Genomic DNA, 22,805 nt, shown 5'->3' with positions numbered 1-22,805 from the left:
ATGGACTTGAAGCGGCATTTTTACTAACTCATTTTTCCATACTCTCGCTATCAAATAGTACGACTCCAATTTTACTATGATAAAAGAAATTTAATCCTCCGTCTATCATGGTAATAACACACCCGTGCATCCATCGAGTTTGGCGTCGAAGGGCAAGGACGGCATTGCGATAACTGTTTAAAATAAGTAAGACCAAGGTATCGGACAATCTTTTAAAACCAGGACACGAGCCAAGTTGTAAGTTGGGATCTTAGCTCAGCTAGCTTGACGCAACTGCGGGGACAAGGCTTACCTTACATCGGTAGCCGGTGTGCAATTCATTTTTACCTCTATTTCTATTTCATACTTGTCAAATTCTGTATTTTTCTCGGGCCACGCCAGAATCTCAGTCTGTGATTCATCGGCGATAAGAGCATGAAGTGTAATAGAGATGAGTATCTTTCTTTGGTCAAAGAATAAAATACAACTATAAGTAAAATTTACTCTCCAACGGGGTAAAAATTACTTAATTCCGAACCTGAGTTGAAAAAGTAGAGCCTGCCGACACCTTATTTTTTGAGGGGCGATGGACAAATCTAACTACAGGAGACCTTCCAACACTCGTAAACGAATAGTTTACGGAATCCGATATTTTTTAGCACGCAAACGGGATTTCGCTCATTCAGCAAAAGTGTTTAAAATTTTAACAAGCTATACGAACAAAGTGTAATTTCAAAAAACATGAATAAAATAAAATTACCAATATGGTGGCATGATACGATCCAGTCTCATAGCACTGTCACTCTATGAAAAATATTCCGTGTATATCCTGGCGAAATAGCCGAGTCGCATAAAATTCACCGAGAACGCCGAATACAATGTCGGGGGAAAAAAAAGAGGTAAAAAAAAGGAAAGATTCCAATACACTAATCGTGTCATTACCACCCACTACGTCCGAGAACTAAACGCCAACTGCAGAGCATATCGCGTTTGGCTCGGCCGAGAGCTTCTTCTTTCGAACCAACTCGCGAGCTGCGGCGACCGCCACAATAGAAATGGTGGGAGATCAAAGCTCTGGCTACACTCGGTGCATTCTAAGAGAGACTATACACACTCTACTCGTGACAGCCTACGACCACGCAGTGTTAGGCGGATCGTTTCTATGGTAAAATCAGTAGTTATGGCTACACGCGAATCCCTTGACACTCCGTTAATTTAAGCGCGCAGTTTCGTCCGGCTTCTTAGCGATACCGGCCGAATTTACTAGCAGAGTAAATTTATTAAGAATTAAAACCTTTTAAGGATCACGTGGGTCTATGCGTGGCCTTGTACTAACCGACGGTGCCCTCGATAACACTGGTCAATCTCATTTTTAATTTAAGCCTTTATACGAAATCATGTGACACAATATAGCTCGAGGTTGTCGAACGAACCTTACGCAATTTTGATTTGCCCAACCCAAGGGTAGGCGCTTTTGAAAATATTCCGTAATTACACTTATTGTGATAGCAAAACTTGCTACGTTATTTTTATAGTGTGCATCGAAGAGTTGTTTGTCGTCCTAATAACCGCAGACAGTATCATCTATGTTCATTCACCACCAGATGACGACTCGGCTTAAGTACGATCGCAGTTATGCGGAACCTGAGGTACTCCGGTGTACCCTGATTACGAACCTCGTGACTTGTTTACTTTCAAGCTCTTGCTTCGAAATATGATCAATGGATGAACGTGGCTTACGGGATTGAATACGTACAACTCCTAATACCACAGTTGTCGCCTGGCTAACTATCTACCTACCGATATGAATCTTTTTCCACGGTCAAGAAGCGTGTCCTCCTGCTCCCCTGAATCAGCATCAAGTATGTCCGGCCAGGTTACCCCGCGTTAATTAGTTCAGGTTAAGATCGGTTGAATGGGGGAAGCGAGGCGGTAGCGAACCTGTTTCAACCTCGTGCGCAACCAAACTGTACAAAATACCCAGAGACTCTCCGTCTCGCTGTCCGCTAATGGCGGATAGATGAAAAAGTAACAGTTGCAGAATGGGAACCTGACCAGCGATCGAAATAATACCTCAAGAGGGCGGTGGAAATAAGTGGGATTCGGGTATACCTAGTGGAAAAGAATGGTCGCTGTGGTCACTCCGTTGCGTGAGAGTGAATTGCCACGCTTATCGTGGAATAAATAAATGAGAAAGATAAAGAATGAAGTGAAAGAAGGGAAAGAAGCGAACGAGAAGTAGGTAGACGATATGCCACTGTATCGAGGTACCTCATAGCTGTAATATGAGGATAGAATCATGTTGCAGTTAGTAACGTTATCGTGACTATTCATGCTGAGAAAAAACGGCTATTTTGCGATTTTGAAATCGTTTGAGATTCAGTAAACCGTAATAAAATAAAACACACTCGTATTTCGAAATCTTAGAATCTTAGAAAAAATATTGTAATATTAAGAAAATAATGATTTTTTCCCCAATGTTTAGTTACGATAACGTTACTAACTTCAAATTCGTAAAATAGACCGGTTCCCGAAGACTCGATGATCTTCGGTTCACAAACCGACCGATATGAAACTGACGAATTTTTCCGTTAATAGTTACCAAGGAACACTGATCTAGAGATAAACTCAACTCGCCCCGTTGAAACAAATTATAGTCAGTGATTCATTCTGGAGTTTATCCAATTCATTTTATTTTAGGAACCAATCAAAATCTCTACACCTTACTATGATGATGCTATTCGGAGAATCACACGTAATCCAAAAAGAAATCAGATAGTATGCGAAATTAACTTCACGGACTTTTTGCCTATTTCGCAGATATATCCGCCTGAATCCTGGACCTCATTGTTAGTTGTAATCGTTTCGCAAAGAAAATTTCACCATGCGGTAGGTTGCAATTGTATGCAGGAAGGGGTTTTTATGGCCTTTCAAGTATAATCTCAAAGAAGTTAGGCCTGCTTCACAGAACCTAAACTCTTGCGATTGTGTTCAGTCAAAGCATGAAGAATGTACACAGGAAGCTAGTCAAAAAGCTGTCTCAAGTTAGGCAGGGCTGTTTAAATTTCTCAAACGCGAGGAAAAATATTTCACACGCTCATTTTCTACTATTAATATCTGTCGAAAGTGAATATATCAAGACGCTCATTTAACAAACGTGCATCTTTCTTTATTAAAAGCTAAAGTGATTGGCGGCTGGAGTTGACCCAGTTTCGGAAGAGCGTGTCTTTTCCAAATAATCATAAACGAAGAGATAGCCTCCAACTCCTTGTGACTACAATTTGTAACATTTTACTTCGTTCGACTTGATTGCTTCAAGTATTCAATTATAATGACCAGGCGGCCATTTAGACAATCAATCTAAAATAAGAGACTTTGCCACGTGTCACAACTTCCAGTTCACGGATATTTTATATCCACTAAGATTCATTCCAGCAAAGAATTCAAGCTGTAGGGAAATGTCACCGCACGATTTGAGATCTATCAAAGCCGTAGAAATTAAGAGGTACACTCGCACCTTTGCTGCAATCTGAATTAACCATCCATACGTTGTTCTATTCACTGGTTCATTAATTTTTTTCGATATGTCACCGCCAGTTCCACCCTAACACGCTACAGGTACACCTATGCGTATAATTTATTTGCACACCAAGCATTTTTAGCCTATGGTAGCTAAAAATCTAATTTCAGCACGAACAACAACCATTGTCATGGCTATTCAGATGGAATTAGTTATCATTATATGCGTACGGAAGCAGGCCATCTTTCATGAGTTAGTTTTACGTGCGTGAACAGCAGTATTCGGCCACTACAGATAGGCATACAGGCGGATCTAACATAATATACGCTGAAAATGTGTGTTAACACCTAAATTTACAAAAACTGAGTTTCATCTTGTCGGAATACTCTGAAATCCTAATAACTTGGCCTATTGCCCGACTTGATTAACTTTTCTCAAACCGAGCCAATAGTTTTTCAACCAGGAATGAAAATACCCGTAAATTTTCGCGTGGTATTCCGAATCTGACACACCGTTTGAAAATTTTTGGAAATCGTCTTACATTTAACCGAAAAGTCCACGGCCCCGGAGACGAGAAAAGAACTATAAAATTCATTTGATTGAATATACGAGTCAATTAAACTGACGCCAGCGATATTGAATTGGATACCTGAGCGATCGTGAGGAAATGGAAGCTGCGGTATTCCCTTGATTCTGTAAGACTTACGGCGAGTCATCTGAAAATTTACCTGCTGCAGGGATCCACATTGCATTTGTACAGATCACTCATCCGAAATAGATGTGTGTCAAACAGGTAAACCTCGTCACTTTGCTTGCCTTTTAGGTTAATATTTTGAAATCATCAAACAACTCGCTCACTTTTCTCCTGATCTTGCTTATTACAAATGCACCAAAAATTCCTCTCCGCTCTAGCCTCCATCGCAAAAGAGACGTGCTACCACAAACAGGGCATCCAAATGCCCATTCGCAGGTTCATCGTACACATGGATACTATTGTATACGTACACCATCGATACAGTGTCTTGCGCTCCGGTTATAAGGTGAGCGGTAACAAGGACTAAAATTTCACACTTTTGTGACACGAAACGCCTAGCAAGAGTCCCACGAGAAACTGGGGATGCCCAAGGCCGAGAGACTCTCGGGTACGAGTTTGCGAAGGAAAGAATAACTATACTCTATACGCCGCGCCGAATTTGCAGTTCAAGCGCGTAGCCGGGCTTATTTCATCTCGATCTCTATATCTCCGTCTCGCATTCCGTGTTCTCCTCTATATCTCTGGCCGAGACGAGCTCGACTGCTTTTTCCCTCTCCTTTCCGTTGCCACAGTCTTTGCCTCAGCATGCTTCACGTTGCCTTTTATTTTATTCGGTACCGCCAGGCGATCCTTGGAATAAGATATAAGCTGCAGTTTATTCGTTCCCAGTTGCTCAAGCCATGAACTTCAGGATGTTTCCCTGCATACCACCAAATTAAACCTATACGTGTGTAATGTTTATACACGTAAGCTGGTACGAAAACCTCCCGTGGGAGGAAAGTAGTTAGGTGTACGCTATTACCTTTTAAACCGCAGCTGTATGATTCCGGAATTCTGATCCGCAATATTCACTGACATTGCGCACTAGACGTGACATTATATTCCTTACGCCTGAGCGTCTTTGCGGAATCCCACCTAGTGCAGTGCCACTATATCGGTCGCAGCACGCAAGCCAATCTCTGTACAGTTTATCCGGCGATACAGCATTAGAAAGCAAATGATCAATATCCTAACATCGCAGGATACGAGTACGGGAGCCATACACACATGGAGCAGCCTGTCCTTCTTCGCTTAGCGTTCCTTGATCGGCCAGACCATACAAGAACATGCAGCAATTATTTATTACAAACGTCGGCTAGCTCCAGGTGGCGGAATTTGATGCGATGAGTAGAAGCTTCGTCCATCAGATACGGAGCGACAAGTGATCAAGTAACGAAAGTATACGTCATCTCGTTGACATGGTAATTCTTGTCGAGCCAGCATTCTAATTTCCACGCGAGGACAGTTTCACTACACAAGTTCAACTGTATCATTAATTCAATTTTTTTCGCTTATTGAACGATATTTACGAGCACCTATGTAACTTTAAGCCTTACATAATATAATGATCGTGAAATTTATTGTCTTCGGTTATGCAATTCAACTTGAGACTTTACAGATCTACAGGATTGAGTTTCCGATGGTTCGGCAGTATGCTCAGAGACTTGGCATACAATTATTACATGGAGAGTTATGTAAATGGAAAACCGAAGTGTACCAATACGCTACGAACAAAGACACAGGTCAGGTATAAAAAAAAACAATCTATAGAACCTGGATTTAGTTACCTGCAGACGTAGCATATCTCTCCGACGCATTTCCGCATCAAAGGACTCGTCCGGGCAACTTGCCTACTACAGATCATAATTATCAGCACTTCAAACTAGGCACAGCGATTTGCGAGACGATAGACGAATATCGTAATGGTTTTATTTTTTTTTCTCTTTCTTGCACTAACAATCGCGACAGCTATCGCATCACTTGGGTCTCATTGACGATTCAATGCACAGTCTCCAGGTGCATGATCGTACAGTGTACAGTGACCAAAAACTACCCAACAGGTGTCGCGCGAAAGGATCTGGCACCATTGTCTTTCGATTTTTGTCAAACTTATGGCTCAATTTACATGCTGGCGCGTCTCGGTTCTTCCATTTGACGCATTACCGGCGCACGCGAATCGAGTGACTACCTACTGCGGAGCTCGACACTTCCCGAGTCGCCGAAAGCCACGAGCCAGGATCTACTACACGATTGCCCCCAGTATTCAGGCCGTCGGTGTCCCACTTCCACTTTTTTCTCTCCCTCTTACAGTCAACGATCTGACACACACAGTGCACATTCTGCAGTTTGTCTTACAATCAGGCGCATATAACACAAGCCAGGCCTGCGCATTGATGGCCTTGCTGGACAGACAGGCGGATCCACTAACGCAATCTAACCGTCTTACTCTGCGGCAAATGGCATGGGGAAGTTTTGGTACGTTTGAATAGAGGAAATACGTCAGCCGTATCCTAGAGACGGATCTGAAGCGCGTAAACGCGTAGATGACAGATGGCTGATAACATGGCACCACGTTTATTTGTTGCAAGGCCTCGAATAGCGGGTCTGGACGAATATTCAGGCAATGAAATACCACTGCTGTCTGTTTGCTCATCTAACTTCTTTTATCCTGTTCGGATGGATCGGGTTGAAACGATCTCAGTGACTGGCAAAATGGAAGGCCAATTATACCAACGAAGCCACTGTAACCAGCTCGACCACTTCTTGCCTCCCTCTACGGCTGCAGAGTTGAATTGCGAAAAATTTATACCGACAAAGTGAATTCAGACGTTGGCGATTCTTCCTCGTTCTGACGAAACTTACTTGGGAGGATAAATTGGGATAAGTTGTCCCACTTTTCCACCCCGCGAGAATTTACCCCAAGGAAATTACGTAAGTTTAAAAAGAATATCAAACGGAAGTAGGTGAAGCAGAATATGAAATCCAGTGTTTCAACTTTTCCAAATTGTATAATTTTTTCTACTTCGTCCTTTGTAGCAGGTATTTTGCTATAATTGCACGCAAGAAGATATAGAGCCATCGGTAAATCATTATTCAAAAATGTCTACAATTTCTCTGATGTGACCCTTAGTATAAAACAGAAACAGGTCGTCATACGTGTATCGAGTGGTTCGCTCCTCTTACCATGGTACAACCCTGTATGCTATCGATTACGGGTTCGACAACACGGGGCGCGTCTCGAGGCAAAATCCCTGACGTCTATCAAGTCTGGAGTCAAGACTCCTTATAACGCTGCTGCAAAGTGACGCCGGAGGACGAAGTCACTCTACATGACTACGGTATGCCTACGACGGCAACTGTGCGAGGAAGTTGGTATTGTAATCAAAGAGAAGGTAGTGGTGGAGTCGTGGGAACGCGTACTGGGGTTGTCTGGGTCACGGACCGTAAGAGATGCGGTTGCATTGGCTAACAGTCGGTGTGGAAGAGGCCGCAGCTTTTCACCACGTTGCACAAACTATTGGGAAACCTCACCCGCTACTCAAAATGTAATCGTGTTTGATCAGAAGTCTTAAAACTGCTCGTCTTGGACTAATGAAGTTTGACAGAATAGAGGATGTTGGAATGAACAAATAAATATAAAGGCATTTTCATGCTCAGTTCCTCCGCAGCACGTTCTTCACGCCCATTGATTTTTTGGTTAAAAAAATTCCTCAAAGCTTTGATCACAGCATGAAAATATTTCAACGAAATCGAAAGGCCTGATTCAGGCAAGCGGTACGTAACGATGTTATACAGTATAAACATGTCGTTTAAATATTACACTGCGGATGGATGTTTTCCCTTCGTCTCTCGACAAGACTTTCCGGCATTGTTGCGGCCTGATAGGCTGAGGTCGATAGGTGAGGCGGTAACGTTCGTGAAAGGCTAATGAAGAAGCTGCATTACCGGGGTGGCTACTTTCCCATGGTTTCCTTGTTCGCTCTTTCTTCGTCAGTTGCAGATGTGATTGTCGATTATCACCGTGGAACAAACGTAAGGCGCACAGAGGAAATGAGAACTGTTTAACGATAAGTTGTACACTGCAAACGTACTCGAATAATTCGGAACTGTAAGCTTGTTCGAGCCAAATTTTTCTGCTCTTTACATTGTGTCATTTTCAACTAAACTAATTTCTTACCGATTACCGGAAACTGATGACCATATTTGTCAAATACAGGATGTCAATAACTCGGTACGTTGAAAATCTTGTTGAACGAAATCAAGGGCGATGTAGCGTAATATTTCTCCCACGTCTCTTCCGAATCGAAGTAGGCCGCTTAATGTCAAAGCAATTTTTCTACCGCGGAGGCCCCATAAGCATATTGCGGCAAAGGGCATTCCCGTTCGCACTTGGTCCCACTTTTTGTACAACTTTCACGAATTCGAAGTCGACACACGCGGCAGCTCCAGCAAAGTGTGTTTTGCCGTATAGCCATATCCAAATGTCGGCCTACTCTGTGCTTTTTATACAGAACGTAGGAACACCGTTCGCAGGAGGTCAGCGGAATTTGTAACCCAAATTATGTCATAATATCTGATCGTTCCGCGAATGGAAGTTGTGGCGTACAGCTAGGGGTTGTCTTATTTTTTACCGATCAAACATTGCCGATAAGTTTGACGGACATGATTTGGAGCCGATTTGTTGAGGTCATTCGTACCAAAGTCGAGATCACGCGTTGCCCCGATTACCATTCTCAGTTTACCAATTTCGTAAGAGAGGGGTTGATCCTTGATAGTCAACCCGACGAACAGCCATACCATGAGCAGTAACCATAGGTGAAATCGCCACAATCTCCGCAGATGCATGGTGCCCACACCCTGGTGCATGTATACTCGAGTCTCCCTCACCCAATTGCCCCCCGGGAAAGCACGCGGAGATGGAACCCTATGAAGATGCTATTCGCGAAGTGAGGTTCATCGTCGAGAGCGTCGAGAACTTGGTACACTGGGGATTTTGTATGCACCGCGAGGATTTCGATACATATTCTCACAATTTTATCAACTCTTCTCTCCGGCGTCGAAAAAGATATTAAATGGTGACTAGAGGAAGATATGCATGAGAGAAGGATACCGCTATTCCTCGTACAATTCATGCTCGATAGAGTCCAGCGAGAGAGAAGGAGTGTAAGAAGAGCTAGAGAAGGAAGAAAAGAGGAGCAAGCGATCAGGCCGCGAAGGAAGCGGCGGAGGGGGTTGAAGAAGGGACGCTGCTGCAGGTAGAGATGTGGGGGGGGGGGGGGGGGTCCACAACGCACATGTGGATCGAACCGGTTGTAAGAAGCACAGATATCGCCGAAGTGCACCTGTATATACCCGATCATCTTCGTTTGTCACTTGTAATTTCTGCGCCATATCCACTTTTCCGGAATGCTTGATGAAGTGGAATAGCGATAAATATAATTCACAATACGAAATATATTATACTTTGCCAGTTTCTTCCGTTACTGGCATTTGGACGTTCCTTAACTCCGTCGAACTTGTATAAAATTATGTTACACGTTGAGTCAAGATTTTTACGATACATTCTAGCAGCAGGATTGAGTTCAACTATGAGATTTTAAAGATGATCGTAAAGCTACTAAACAACAACATCGGACGAATCTCTGACAGTGAACTAACGGCTGTAACCTGGTTACAGCAATATGCGGCAGCAAACCATTTGTATTTACTAATTGGATATGATTTTTTGAATTTCACTATTAGCCCAACGTGTCAAGAACTGGAAAAATAAATCTTGTACAATATACGGGAAGCCGAGTACTTTAAGATAGGTATAGATATACCGTACTGTGTAAATTTATGATAAATAGGCGCTGACCTGGATTTCGGAGAGTGCCTGCACAGTTTTAAAGCTGACCCCAGTTCACTTACCGATGTGTTCGCTAGCGTTACTCGTAAATCCAAAATAAAATTTTCAAATTTACCGAAGGCTGGTCTGCAAATAAAATTGTTGAAACGTTGAACAACACAACTTGTGAACACATACATTGAGATGAGACTAGAAAAAAAATCTCGATCTAATCTTTGCTGCAGGAAATCTTGACCAATTGTTGCTTAGATGTCGAACTCTGATATTCTCCAGAATAGCTCCTACGACAAGCATCCGGCAATTACGCGAGCGCGTGTATAAGGATTAACGATGTTTTTTGTGCAGTTGGAAATGGTTGCGTGAGGTGAGAAAAGAAACGAAATTATTTTGGTCAGCCTTTAGAACTGCTGCGTAAGCCTATCGTTTCGGAAAGTTGTAGATTAGAATAAATTGAGAATCATCGTAATGATGAATAAGCTCAAAGTCCGATAGTCCCGCGCGTTCCGCTGAGAATGATAATCTTCCGTTTAAATAATCATAAGTATTCCTTAAAGTATTATAAGCAGCGTCCAGTTTTGTGGCTAAAACAATGAATCGCAATAATATTCTCAAGAATGAACTAGAAACGCGCATAGTAAAATTTTGAGAAATTTCCAGAATACACGGACAGTCGTTTTGTAGATTATTTTATTCGAAAAACGCCGTCTGTGGAAACAAGCGTGTCGCTGTGGTTACAGTTTTCAGAGATGTTTACGCGCCAAAACTAACATGCACTAATATACACGATGAACTCATCGCTCCGCGAAATCATCCAAGGTGGCGAATCTTTCCTCTCTCCAAGGTAACCGTACGGTTCACGGTATAAACAGCATTATGTATTACCGGACGAGATAAGTTGTTGGGACTTGTCGCATACAATCAGAATAAATATTCTGATGGCACGATATGTCACGGCTAAATATTCTATCAATACAGAGAAACGTCACGATAAACCGAAAACCTTATACAGGGCGTACCAACTTACATTACCGATTAAGATACTCCGGGCAAAAGTTGAACGGTTCCAAGAAGGTGCGACAATAGTCTGATTTTCGTTTCGTGCATACGCGGATAAATGAAAACTCCTATTTTCTATCCTGCAATAATGAGCAGCAAAGATTCCGCCATAAGTCATAAAAAAAAAAGGTTTGCAAACCAGTGTGGCCACAAATTTTTGAGAAAAAAATGTCGTGACATTTCCAAGTATTCCAGAACCTAAAAACTGGTTTCTCGTGACATTTTCCCGGTTCTAGTAAGTTACTAAAACCGTAATCGATCAGCTTATCAACTCTATATTCGGTTCAAATTCAATTCGAATTGAAGAAAAACATATTGTTACAAAAAATTCAGTTTAAGCCAATTTCTTTTCTCGACGAAATAAAGGAAACTTGTTACCTCGAAAAATCATTTATAATTACCATGATAGAAAACTGACATGTTCAGTTTTTTCCATGACCAATTTAAAAATTCCCCAACAATTCCAGGTTTTCCATGACCCCTTCTAAATACCCTAACGTTTCCAGTTTTTCCAGGTGTACGGCTACCCTGGCAAACGTTGTCATCCGTTCCACCCCTACAACGACGAGGAGTTTCGGCAAGGAATTATACAGCAGCGCCCGCGGAAGGTACTCGTCGCATACTGATAGCGGGCACATGCGACCGAACGAACCGGTTCATCAAGCACCGCGACTCCCCCGCAGCCGCGTCTCCTCGCCAGCGAGCGAGCCGCCCGTTTAGCGCGAACGAAGCCGACGATAAATTATGGGACACCCGGTGCATAAATATAAAGGGGATCCACCGTGATTATAAAGCCTCGAGTTGCGCGAATTCAGGATTCACCGCGAAGATAACCTATTCAACGTTGAACCAACTCTCTATTTTCTCGGCTACTGCGCTCTGCGGGGATCGTTCGTTAGTGCTTAGTTACACACGAAAACTAACAATCAGGGGAGAAAGTACACGCGCGAACGAAATAACTATATTTTCAGGGGCATCCGAGCTTCGCAAAGATGTCCACTTCTGATGCAAACCTAACAATAAGCCTTCGTTACCGTCCCCCTCGTATACGCGGCACAATCCACAGATGTAGCTTCGTGCGACAATTTCCAAGTTCGGGTAGTATCGTGGTGAAGCGTACAGAAACAGTCTAAAAAGTGAGGGTCGAAACCGAGGTTTATTTTCGTGTAACAAACAAAACTTCCGCGCATGCATCGCGTATATGATATGCGAGTATAATGATCATAAATTATGCCAGCTACTAGATCGATCGGTCACGTATATCGTTACGCGTGTCATGAGCGCAGACGACTGTTATTACGGTATGAGCATAAACCAAGGCATATGGAAGCAAACGAATGAATGATTTAACCTGGAGGACAAGGTAGTGGGATGGGGTGGGACGGGGTGGGCACAATTTTTATTGGAGCATCGTTGGCTACCCGAAAGGTGTCCGTACGGCAATGAAATTTTGTGAAAACGATCGGAATATGCAGAGAAAGGAACAGGGTACGGAAAGGAAGTAGACGAGGTAAAACAGAATAAGTGAGGAAACTATGAAACGAGTCGCAAAACTTTTGTAACACTTATTGTCGAAGGGAGGAGACCGGTTGAAAGGGACAGAACGGAAAAACGCGCATTCGTCGTTGCCAACAACTGAAAAGGCTGAGAAAGAGGCTTCAACAACAAGGCAAGAGTTTGGAGAGTAGACAGAAAGTTTTAGCAACTTTTCTCTCCTACTTATTTCATCCGCTTCTCCGCGTGGGCTTATTTAAGTTAATAGTTTCAAGCGAGTTCACATTAAGTGTACCATTCTATCGGGTCTAGTCGTGAACCGAAGCGATCTACGACCACCCTTTCTTATGTCGATTGTCATTTCTCAACTTTTCTTTCACCCTCGTACAACTTACACGTTTTAATTGAGTGGGTAACAACGATAAAAATTCTCTGTAAAGCTTACTCGCTAAGTTATTATAGATTCTGATGAGACTGCCTGCCACTTTGTTGGTTAACAAATAGTTCCTGGGGTTGGATTTTCGATAAAAATTTCGGAAAACCGATTGTCTCGCGCTAATTTTAAGTCGATGATAATTTGCATATCTTGCTATTGCTATTCCATCTGCTCATATTCACTCTTGAGAAATATCGGGCATAAACGACAAGTTGAAACATGTACTAATTAGAGGGCCGGCACAGTCAAAATGCAGCACATCGGATGTACGTATACGTGTACTTTACACATCAATTATTATCAGTTATATTAATTACAGCACCACATGCAGATCAGATATCTCAGAGGATGGCTCTGAGCATCTGTGCTTGGATTAAATGAATGATTAGGATCGAAATGTCAAGATAAAAGTTTAAAAATCCTTATCGACTGAATTTCTGAGAATAATGCGGAAAACCAGGCTACGCAATCTATTTCCGTGTCACCAGGGAGTCTGCTGGCACACGGTATATTGTAAATATATCCTTCCTCCATCGCCATTCACGCTTCTGAGTCAGCTCGGCGACTTTCTCATCCTCAACGCGTCTCCGCCGGCGTTGTCCACAGCCGGCTTCAACGTCGTTGTTGATTGTTATTTAAAATGAGTGTACCTATGCACATTCGATGCATTCAGCTATGCAAGTACGAGTACATCTGCAAAGCATACCGAATCCCCCTATACGACACCACCTGGGCGTGAGTAATTCGGACGTGACAGAACGACTAATTGTTGACTGCATTTTTCGCCGCAGACGTCTAAACAAGAAAGGGTACCTACAAAACCTTATATCTTTGGAGAGCAATGATTTCAGGTCCGACGCAATTCTAAGCGTTATATACATTGGCGAACCTGGCTTTGATTTGCGATACACCCTGTACAATTGGATTGCAGTTCTCCTGGCGATTAGTTTCGTAAAACCCATCAAACAAGTCCCGAATTCCCGATTATAAACTGCGCGCAAGTCACGCTAAATGGTCGGTAAATTACCATAGCTACAGGCTCAATGTTTCAAAAATTTCACAACACGTCTGGATGAATATCTACCCGCCAAGGTAAGCGTACCATTTATTGATACGTTTAGACCCAATGATTGAACCATTTATTTTCCAAAATTATGAATCTACGGTAAAAATTGTGAATTTCTCGGCGACTAAAACCAATTGCTAGACGCTTGAACGTTACAAATTTATTTTTTGATAATTCTAGAACTAACGATCAAACAGATACAAGTAAAACAGATCAATGATTGGGACAGAGTCAATAACTGGAACACTCACCTGACTTCCGCGTTCGGCGTGACTCTGGATCAAATCATCTACAATATGCATAGGTTGTACCGTATCGTCGCGGGCACAGCTGTAGCCACTCCGGAGAGATATAACAAATATGTGCCGTTACCTTGGTATCCGTCGATGCTTGCACGTCCGCGAACCTTGTTTTCGGAAATGAATACGACGATAGTGCAGGCTTTCGACACTTTGCCAAGAATAACAGAGTAATGCCGCAAGTAAACCAACGCTATAGAAGACACAAAGCTGACGTTAAAAATATACTTGGAAAATTGCACCACTCGCCGCCCGGGAATTAACCCAGCATCGAAATTCTTGCCCCATTTTCTACTCTCCCCTTTCATACACCTATGAACACTATTATGCCATTTACGTATTTTACCAGCTTTCTACAAATCTCCCTACTAATACAACCGTATAATTTAATCGTAAATCCTAGCAATTCACACGACAAGACGGCAAATATATACCAGCATTGGTCTGCTTCCTGGGGTTAATTTGAGAAATTACAGTGTAATGCATTTTCAGTATTCAGATACCTACTCGTATCCTTGCAACGCAGGGTCACGAGACACGCAAAACTGATCAGGGATCCTACCATAATGTACAAAAGTATTACAACTATACCTGGAATGAATGTATTATACCTATACTTTGCGGGCATTTATATTGTGAGTTTAACTTATTGTGCCTGGTTGTTGAACCCTCGAGAGCGTTGCATCGTACTTGGCGTGCAGAGCTATCGTTGTTGTAGGACTCGGTCAATACCTGAAGCGGGCTTTATTCGCATATTCGTGCCGCGATCGAAGATCTTTACCCCGCTCTGTCCCATCTTCTCCCTCTCTCTCTTGCTGGTCAATACCTCAATTCCAATGGATATCGCACCGACGTAACAGACCATTCTTCCGAAATTTGTATGCTGTCATTACACGTATATGCATATGCATCGTCTCTAATAATCTCAGATTCTAAAGTCCACGATTTTCTGCAGCCTGCCCCCACCAGGCAACAAATCTTGTGCACAGACACATGTACTCGTGCAAATTTGCAACCGAAATGAATCCGGAACCTTCGAAGCTCCAGCTACATGGAACGTTCGACGAAAAAAAAAAAAAAAAAACGGAGGAGACAAAAAGGCAAGAAAGTCCCCGCTGGCCTGGTTTACATGGTTTGGGTTTCACGAGGCACAAGCCTGTGTATCACGCTAGCACCGAGGGGCGTGTACCGCGGTGGGTAAAGTTTCACGTTATAGATTTGCCAACGCTGGATTACGAAAATAGGCTGGGTGAGAGTAGACCCTCGAGATGCACGTAAAAGTCGAGGAAGATGTTGCCACGGTAGTATTGAAGGTGATTTTCAAATAAAATAAAAAGTATATGTCAGGGAGATATCGGGGGAAAAAGAAAAACGGTAGAAGAGAAGCGAGACCGACAGATTTAAAGGAGAAAAAATGAAGGAGCTGCAGCTGGCCGATACTCACTTAGTCTGAAAACCTTCGAATTCCTCTTGTTGCTCGGTGATGGAAGCTTCCAGGTCTAGGTAGGCACCGTAGTCACCGTCTTTGTATAACTGAAGAGCCGTATCGTCAAGCTATAACAGAGAAAGGAGAGAACACCGATCATTGCTATGTCTATTCTCGCGTGAAAGATTCACGAGAATCGGGAACGGGAGAGTGAGAAGATTCGAAAAAAAAAAAAATTGAGACGAATCAGTTGAACGCACGATATCACGCGGAAAGAAGATCACGATCGGAACTCGCAGTACCTGTATTGAGAATTTGGGATATTTGAAAATTAAAAAACTTTCGAATACATATTCATATTGGCTATCAAAACTACACTATTCTAATACGTAATATTCACTTCTGATTGTGCTTGTACACAAAATTGCAGTACATCTATAAATATAATAACTGCATTACGCAATCTGTAGCCAAGTACACAAACTTCGTATGAACAGGCTAATTCTGGATCAGAATTGGCTAGACTTTTTATGAGATTTCAATGAAACATGAATTAAATTCAGAATACGAGATTCCCAACTCTAGCTACTCGCTATTATTGTTATTGCTGACTGTTGTCGAATACGCGACGGTTAAAATGGTTGCTTTATACGTAATTCACTTAGAATAAAATAGATAGAGATAGGCTTCTTCAATTGATTGTCAAATTTCGTATTTAATCATTATTTCAACGGAAAGCGCTCATGCGCAGTTCGTATGGGTATCAAATTACCGTTCAAGAGAATACCCGTCCGCCCGTTAGAAATATACATTCAATTTACCCGAGCTACTTCCAGCGCGAAGCAGAATATTTTGTGTACTCACAATATATGAAACAAAAATACTTGATTATGAATGAAGACAGGACGTACCGTAGCATTAATACGCAACGATAATAGGGCTCGGTGTAGACAGATGCTCAGACGGAAATGGCCGAGACGCTATAATCGAGACGACAAGTTTGGAGGGACCCGAACCGAGGATGTGACGTATTCGATCAAAAAAAAACGAAAAATGGCCCGGGAAATGAACGAACGAATAGAGGTGGACGAAAACGTAAGCAAAGAGGTAAGTGAGTAAGCCGATCCAGCACGAGCGCAAACACCGGTGGTGACCCATATTTCGAAAAATTTGTGGTTCAAAATAGTTAAGCGCTCGCTGCCACGCATGCGCACTACCCTAACCGACTGGACCTGCAAGATTCTCTCACAGATTCAACCGTTTCATCCTATTATTACGCATCTCGCTACCAGCCACGTGGGGAACGGTGGAATCGATAACTTATCTTACTTTCCTCGGTAAAATTTAAAAACTTCACAGAAACATTTTTTATTCCTATATTCCGAACCAGGCATCACAGTCTTGTCTAACGTGGATGGCAATAATGTCCAGATCATGATTGACATGATCTAATAGTCACGCTGCAAGTGCAAACTCAAATCGATTCGAGTGTAATCTCTAATTTCCTTTGTTACGCGGAAAAGAAGAAAAAGAAAATAATACAATGCGAGGGGCAAAAGAAGGTGACTGCGAAAAATACCACCAAGTTGGGTGAAGCTATAAAATATACGACACTGGAGGACTGACACTCACGAGCAAGAGAATTTCACCCGATAAATAAACCTGTTTTACAGCTGATACGTATATTTCTGTCAGTCAGATGCCCCCCCTACTGTATATATCTATGCATAATACATGCGCCGTGTCTACGGGTATTGTGTATTAGGTTTATATCCTTGTATACCGCGCGAGAACTGCGTAGTCGGTGAGAGGTCAAAAACGAGAGGTGAAAGAGGTGGTGGGGAAGAGAGAGGTGAAGAGGTAAGAGGGACGATTTGCACGGCGACGAGGCTGTGTAGGGGTAAGGATGTAAGGTATCCGACTATATCCACTCTACGAGTTGCAAAATATCTGTACGGCTTCTTCGCCTCCTTCGAGGGTTTCCCGTTTCTGCAGTTGAACACCTGCCAACCACTGCAAGATGCGGCAACTACACAGCTGTGCTCCGCGCCAAACCCCGTAGGTTGACGGAACCAACAAACGAAGCACAGTGGACCGGGTACGGTAACGCGATGCGAGGAGAAGGATCCATCCGGCACACAATGAGGCACATCGACACGCGAACACTCCGATGGCCCTTTCAGGCATGCCTCTCGGATGATCCTCGAAATTTGGTTTCAAAATGCGTGGGTGGTGTATATGCGTGTGCAGAGAGCTTAGAGGAGGATGAGCTGAAACTGAGGTGAAGCAGAAAAAGGTTTCAAACACCTGGAAACCTGGCGGGTGGGTACGGTCGAAAGGTTTGCTTTCGTGTGAGCTCTCGCCTTGTTACGGCCATCCTTTGGTGAAATGTTTGTCTTTGGAGGGCTGTTCGTATACGACGTCGAAGGTGTTACCCGGAACTCAGCCGCGTTTATGAGGATAACAGGAAAGAGAATATTAACGTTTTTTCACATCTGCAAGGGTTGGAATTTTCTCAAGTTCTTCGTGATGCTGCAAGGCAGGTCCGCGGGTCTTCGTTCCCGAACGTACGTCCATCTTCATGCCACCAACTCCAGAGTTCTATACCGTAATTTCTTTGAAAAAAATTAATACAAAGTATTCCGTTTGTATTTGATTCACCCCCGTAACACAGGATTGATGTGGCCGCCACGATCCAAGCGGCGAATAAATGCAGAACGTGTTTGCCACATAGCTTTAAGGTTCGCTCTCGCCGCGGAGTGCGAAAATATTTTATCGTCGTCGGCAATCTTCGCCCTTAAACAAACGCGGCGTAGGCTCACCTTATTTGTTCCGTTATACCCAGGACGTTAAACGCGAGGCCAGTGAAACTGAAGAAAAAATTAATTTTTTATCAGATATTTTGTTCGTTCTTTCTTTAATAGCCTCAGCGTCTCCTGGTTACGACATGGATACACGTTTAATTCTTGAAACAAAAGATGTCTGGTTATCTCGACCGATAAAATATCGAATTGAATCGGCAGCGCTTCGATTTTGACATTGCTATACGAGACAAAAGAGACAGCGAGGAGAATTAATAGAGAACATCGAAAAGTCAGCTATTGCACAGCAGGAAAGACTCTCAACGCCGCCAATCACCCAGACGAAGGAGCGAAACTCTGCTGAAAATTACCGACGACGCAATCCATCCGCATACACATGTCGCAGGGTTATAGAAACAAACATAACATGTGTAGAAATGGCCTTGCATATAGGCCAGTGAGCTGGACTGGCAACTTTCTTTGAAAACCATTAAATTTCGACCAGTCTTCATTCGATTTCTCACACGCGGTGGATTAAACGGAAGAATCATAAATATGCACAGGAGAAAATCGTGCCATATATAACGCACTCAATCTTTGCGAGCAAATGAATGCGTACTTTTCACTGTACAAGTAGAGAATGAATTCCAATTACAACGCGAATTTTAAAAGCCGCTTCAAACTCTCAGTTGATAAGATAACGAACGGATTCCACACTCAGAATTAGATACCGCGCCAACGCCGCGGCGTGATATTCATAATTATGAGTTTCAATACGTCCGCATAATGATAACTTGCAAAATTACTCGGTGACCCGAATCAAGCCAAGGAATAGCCGGAACTAGGCGAGTCTTTTCAAATTGTTTCTATCAGATGTAGAAATTTTTACTTCAAGGTATAACGCACGAAGTTAATTAATATTTAAGCGGTCGTAAGACAGTCGAGAAAAACCGGTCGAATTAAGCTTCATTTGGAAATTTTGACGAGTGTTTGGCCAGCCACAAAAAGGTGAGCCGGCCGCTATCTACGTTAATCGCAGATCACGGTTTCCGGCATGACGTGTGTACGTACGACTGCGAGGAAATCGCGCAAGCAAACGTGCGGAGAAAAGACAAAATTTAACCTCATTTTCCATATAACCGCGAGGATTATCCAACCAGTCAACCGACATAGACGGTAATTTGGCTTTCCGCAGCGGGGCAATCACGGTACCTGCCACTGACGACAAATACACCAATATGTAGGTATGGCGTCGGTAGGTCTGCGCAAAGAAACAAGTCGAGATCGTGAATGGCTTGACGATTGGCAGCGGTGATCCGAAGGAATTGCCAAGACCTTTGATACCAAATCGTTTCCTCACGGTCATCAGATGGGCTGCACGTTTCACAACGACGCGACACGTCCGTCGCAGAAAAACAAACGCGTGGAGTTTGACCCGTTTGGAAAATGTTCACCCCTGGACGTGGGTATAGTCGTCTTTTGTACGTATTCAACTTTCACTCGGTCCGCTCGACAAGTCGATAGGCTCGTAAGATTACATCGGATGGCGTCGAGACCGACGACGACGCGGGGGAACGGAGTAAAAACGATTCCTCCTCGACTTCTCGCAGGTGAGTCATCGCCGGGAGTGTGGCAGACGGTAGTAAAGGAGGCCAGAGTCGTTAGTCCGTTCTCCGTTCTCGGCTCTTTCTCCACAAGTAAACTTCATCTATTCGGTCTAGACCAGTTCAACAGCTTTACCTTGTATTTTCCTTGACAATTACGATCATACGCCCCGTGTCGAATGCTTTACAACGTGGTACTTGGGACGAACCTCGTCGCTTACCCTCAATCCAGATCGATACTCCTTACATAAAATTTGTTCTCCGTTGTTAGAAACGAGTACAGGTAGGAATTATTTTCACAAATCCCCGTACGGCCGCATAGTTTTTTCAGCTACGCATATTGTACTACATACTTCGTACAACCGAAGCGAAAGTCGTTGAAATATCCGTGCGTTCCTTCCAACTGCCTTCACCCCGTCGTCTCAGGAGGACATCGTATACATTGTCTCGAATAAGTCACTCGGATCGCTTTTTATTTCTGCGTAGGCGGCAGTCAGCTGGAACGGAAGAACCGCCCGTCGAGGAGAAGAGTGAGACCAACGTACACCGCTCGGTGTGGGTAGCCTGGGTATTACGGAGCCGACTCACCGCGGTCCAGACTTACGTAATGTCTGTTTCTTCGTCGCACCGCTCGCATCCGATATAACAGTCGCAGTCGAAACCGGCATCCACGGACGGCGAGGGGTAGAATAATAACGGGAGAAGTTCATAGTTCAGACGGACCGCGTAACGTCCCACGATCGGTTCCACCGATCTTCAAAATCGTCATTAACGCCCGGCATCAAGACTTCTGTGTCACAAGTACCACGTGCCAGAGATCTCCGCTTCGGCATGCTATTCACCTTGGTCTGCAAGCCTCGGAACCATTGCATAAATCCAACGTGTGAGTGCATACGCGCGCAGCTTGCCCGAAGGTATGTACATGGCGCGCCAACGTTTCGGCGCAGAGGTGGTGGTGTAGAATAACGCGGCTAGAGCGAACGGTATAGGTAGGCGTATATAGCCGCATGCACGATTCTCCGTACCTTCGACTTTAGACAGGTAAGTCGAGCCGAAGTCGATCCTGACGGAGGGGGAAGCGTTGCCTTACCTTTGGGCTAAACAATGGCTTCGTTCAACGTATGCACAGATCGTCGGATAGGCCATACTCCGTTCCCTCCGATCTCTCACGGCAGATATTTATGCTGCCTCCTCGCGACGGACCAGCTATATAGGTAGGCACTCCGCGTATCGCGACCGCGGCATCAAGAGTCAAGCCACTCGTGCACTATCCACAATTGACAATAACCAGTTTCAATCCTCCCGATTAGGGGCGGCGAATGTCAGAGTTCACACGCCTCCCAACAAACCTCAGACTCTCAGGCTATTAAGATTGGCCAAGAAACCGACACTTGGACTTCGTCAGCAGCGTTGTTAGCTGATATGAAAGCTGATACAAAAATTTACGCGGCTTTGAAAAACGGCAAGTGATTTACCGCGGCATTCGACTATGGTGTTTCAAATTAGAACTTTGTTACGTTTAAGTGAGAATTCGTCAAACGTCACTTGTCGTACTTAAACACGCGGCGTCCAAAGTAAAGCCACATGTACTGCAAGGAATCACGTAAACCGGTTTCAAATTATTTCGGCTGTGTCTGCTGCGCAGAGTGTAAACGGTCACCACGTACGCGGTAGTGCCATGCTGTAAGTTATCGAAAAACGACTTGTCCAGACCGTCACGATGCACCTGGGAGTATAGGTGGGCCGTTCGCGGAACGTTAGAGCATGAATTCACCAGAGAACGTGAACCACGGGGTGTGCAAAGCGGTAGAAGTCAGTCGTTGAACCTGCAAAGATGGGCGGGGATACATTGGTCGTTGCTCGTTCCTCGTAGGTTCCTGGTTGAGCGATCGCTAGGTTGGCTGATAGTTCGCATTACCGCGGGTCAGGGTTAGCCCCAGGGTTTGGCTTGGCGCGTATGGTTGCGCGTATGGTTAGTTGTCAGCCTGGGGTTCGCGTTACAGGTAGGTAGATACCCGTATACGTGCCTTGACATGCATTTCAGTCACATTCCCAGCACGGAAGCACATTACAACGAGACCCTCTACTAAGGCTCATTCTCGACACTCGCCTACGCACTCACAGCTATCTCAACAAGCCTGTGAGTATTGCCTCGGGATTGGCGGAGAATCGAATAACACTTGCTCAGTGTGAATGCATCTGCCTACGTAGGAGGTCAGCGATTCTAAATAGATACCCATTCGTGAAGAAATAATTATCGCTTCTGGTAGGTACAATAGTCAGCTTGAATAGACGGTCTTACTCGAGAATAAGAATATACGTATTCTGCTATATTGTGCAATTTCTACATTCAGCTAGCATATTGCGACAGAAAAATTAAACGATCAATTCGCTATCAAGTCGATGTATCACTGTTTTTTCACAACTTTGTTTCAAGAAAATATTTTTCCTAGGCAATTGGATATTTGGCCATTGGCCAAGAAAAAAAAAATAGCCACAAAGGTGGGAACGTGGGATTTAAATATTTCATAAGAAAAAATCATCGCATCAATAATTTGTTGTAGAATGGCTAGACAGATATCACTCCTCAGGCTTCGGAAGGTTAGATTAACGAAGCGACACCGAAGCCCCTGTTATTTGTTACTCGTATGTGCCTCGCAGTGAGCATAACAGTTACCCCCCTGCGCCATACCTGCACGTGC

The 22,805-nt window shown here is 43.7% G+C and overlaps 1 protein-coding gene across 10 annotated transcripts in view; it reads right to left on the bottom strand.

Moving 5' to 3' along the window:
- The window catches only part of LOC124176883 (FH1/FH2 domain-containing protein 3), a 76,367-nt gene that overhangs the window by 29,518 nt on the left and 24,044 nt on the right, over nucleotides 1–22,805 (bottom strand). For 9 of the 10 annotated variants that reach the window (XM_046558711.1, XM_046558710.1, XM_046558709.1 and 6 more), the window contains one exon: nucleotides 15,717–15,826. In XM_046558711.1, the coding sequence (XP_046414667.1) occupies nucleotides 15,717–15,826 (110 nt within the window). Of the gene's footprint in view, nucleotides 1–739; nucleotides 917–15,716; nucleotides 15,827–22,805 lie in introns of those variants that run through there. The other variant, XM_046558716.1, reaches the window with a different exon arrangement.

This window comes from Neodiprion fabricii, chromosome 2 (assembly GCF_021155785.1).
Source record: "Neodiprion fabricii isolate iyNeoFabr1 chromosome 2, iyNeoFabr1.1, whole genome shotgun sequence".
Taxonomy (NCBI): Eukaryota; Metazoa; Arthropoda; class Insecta; order Hymenoptera; family Diprionidae; genus Neodiprion; species Neodiprion fabricii.
The sequence above is the reverse complement of the archived record's forward strand: the minus strand, read 5'-3'. Positions and strand labels throughout refer to the sequence as shown.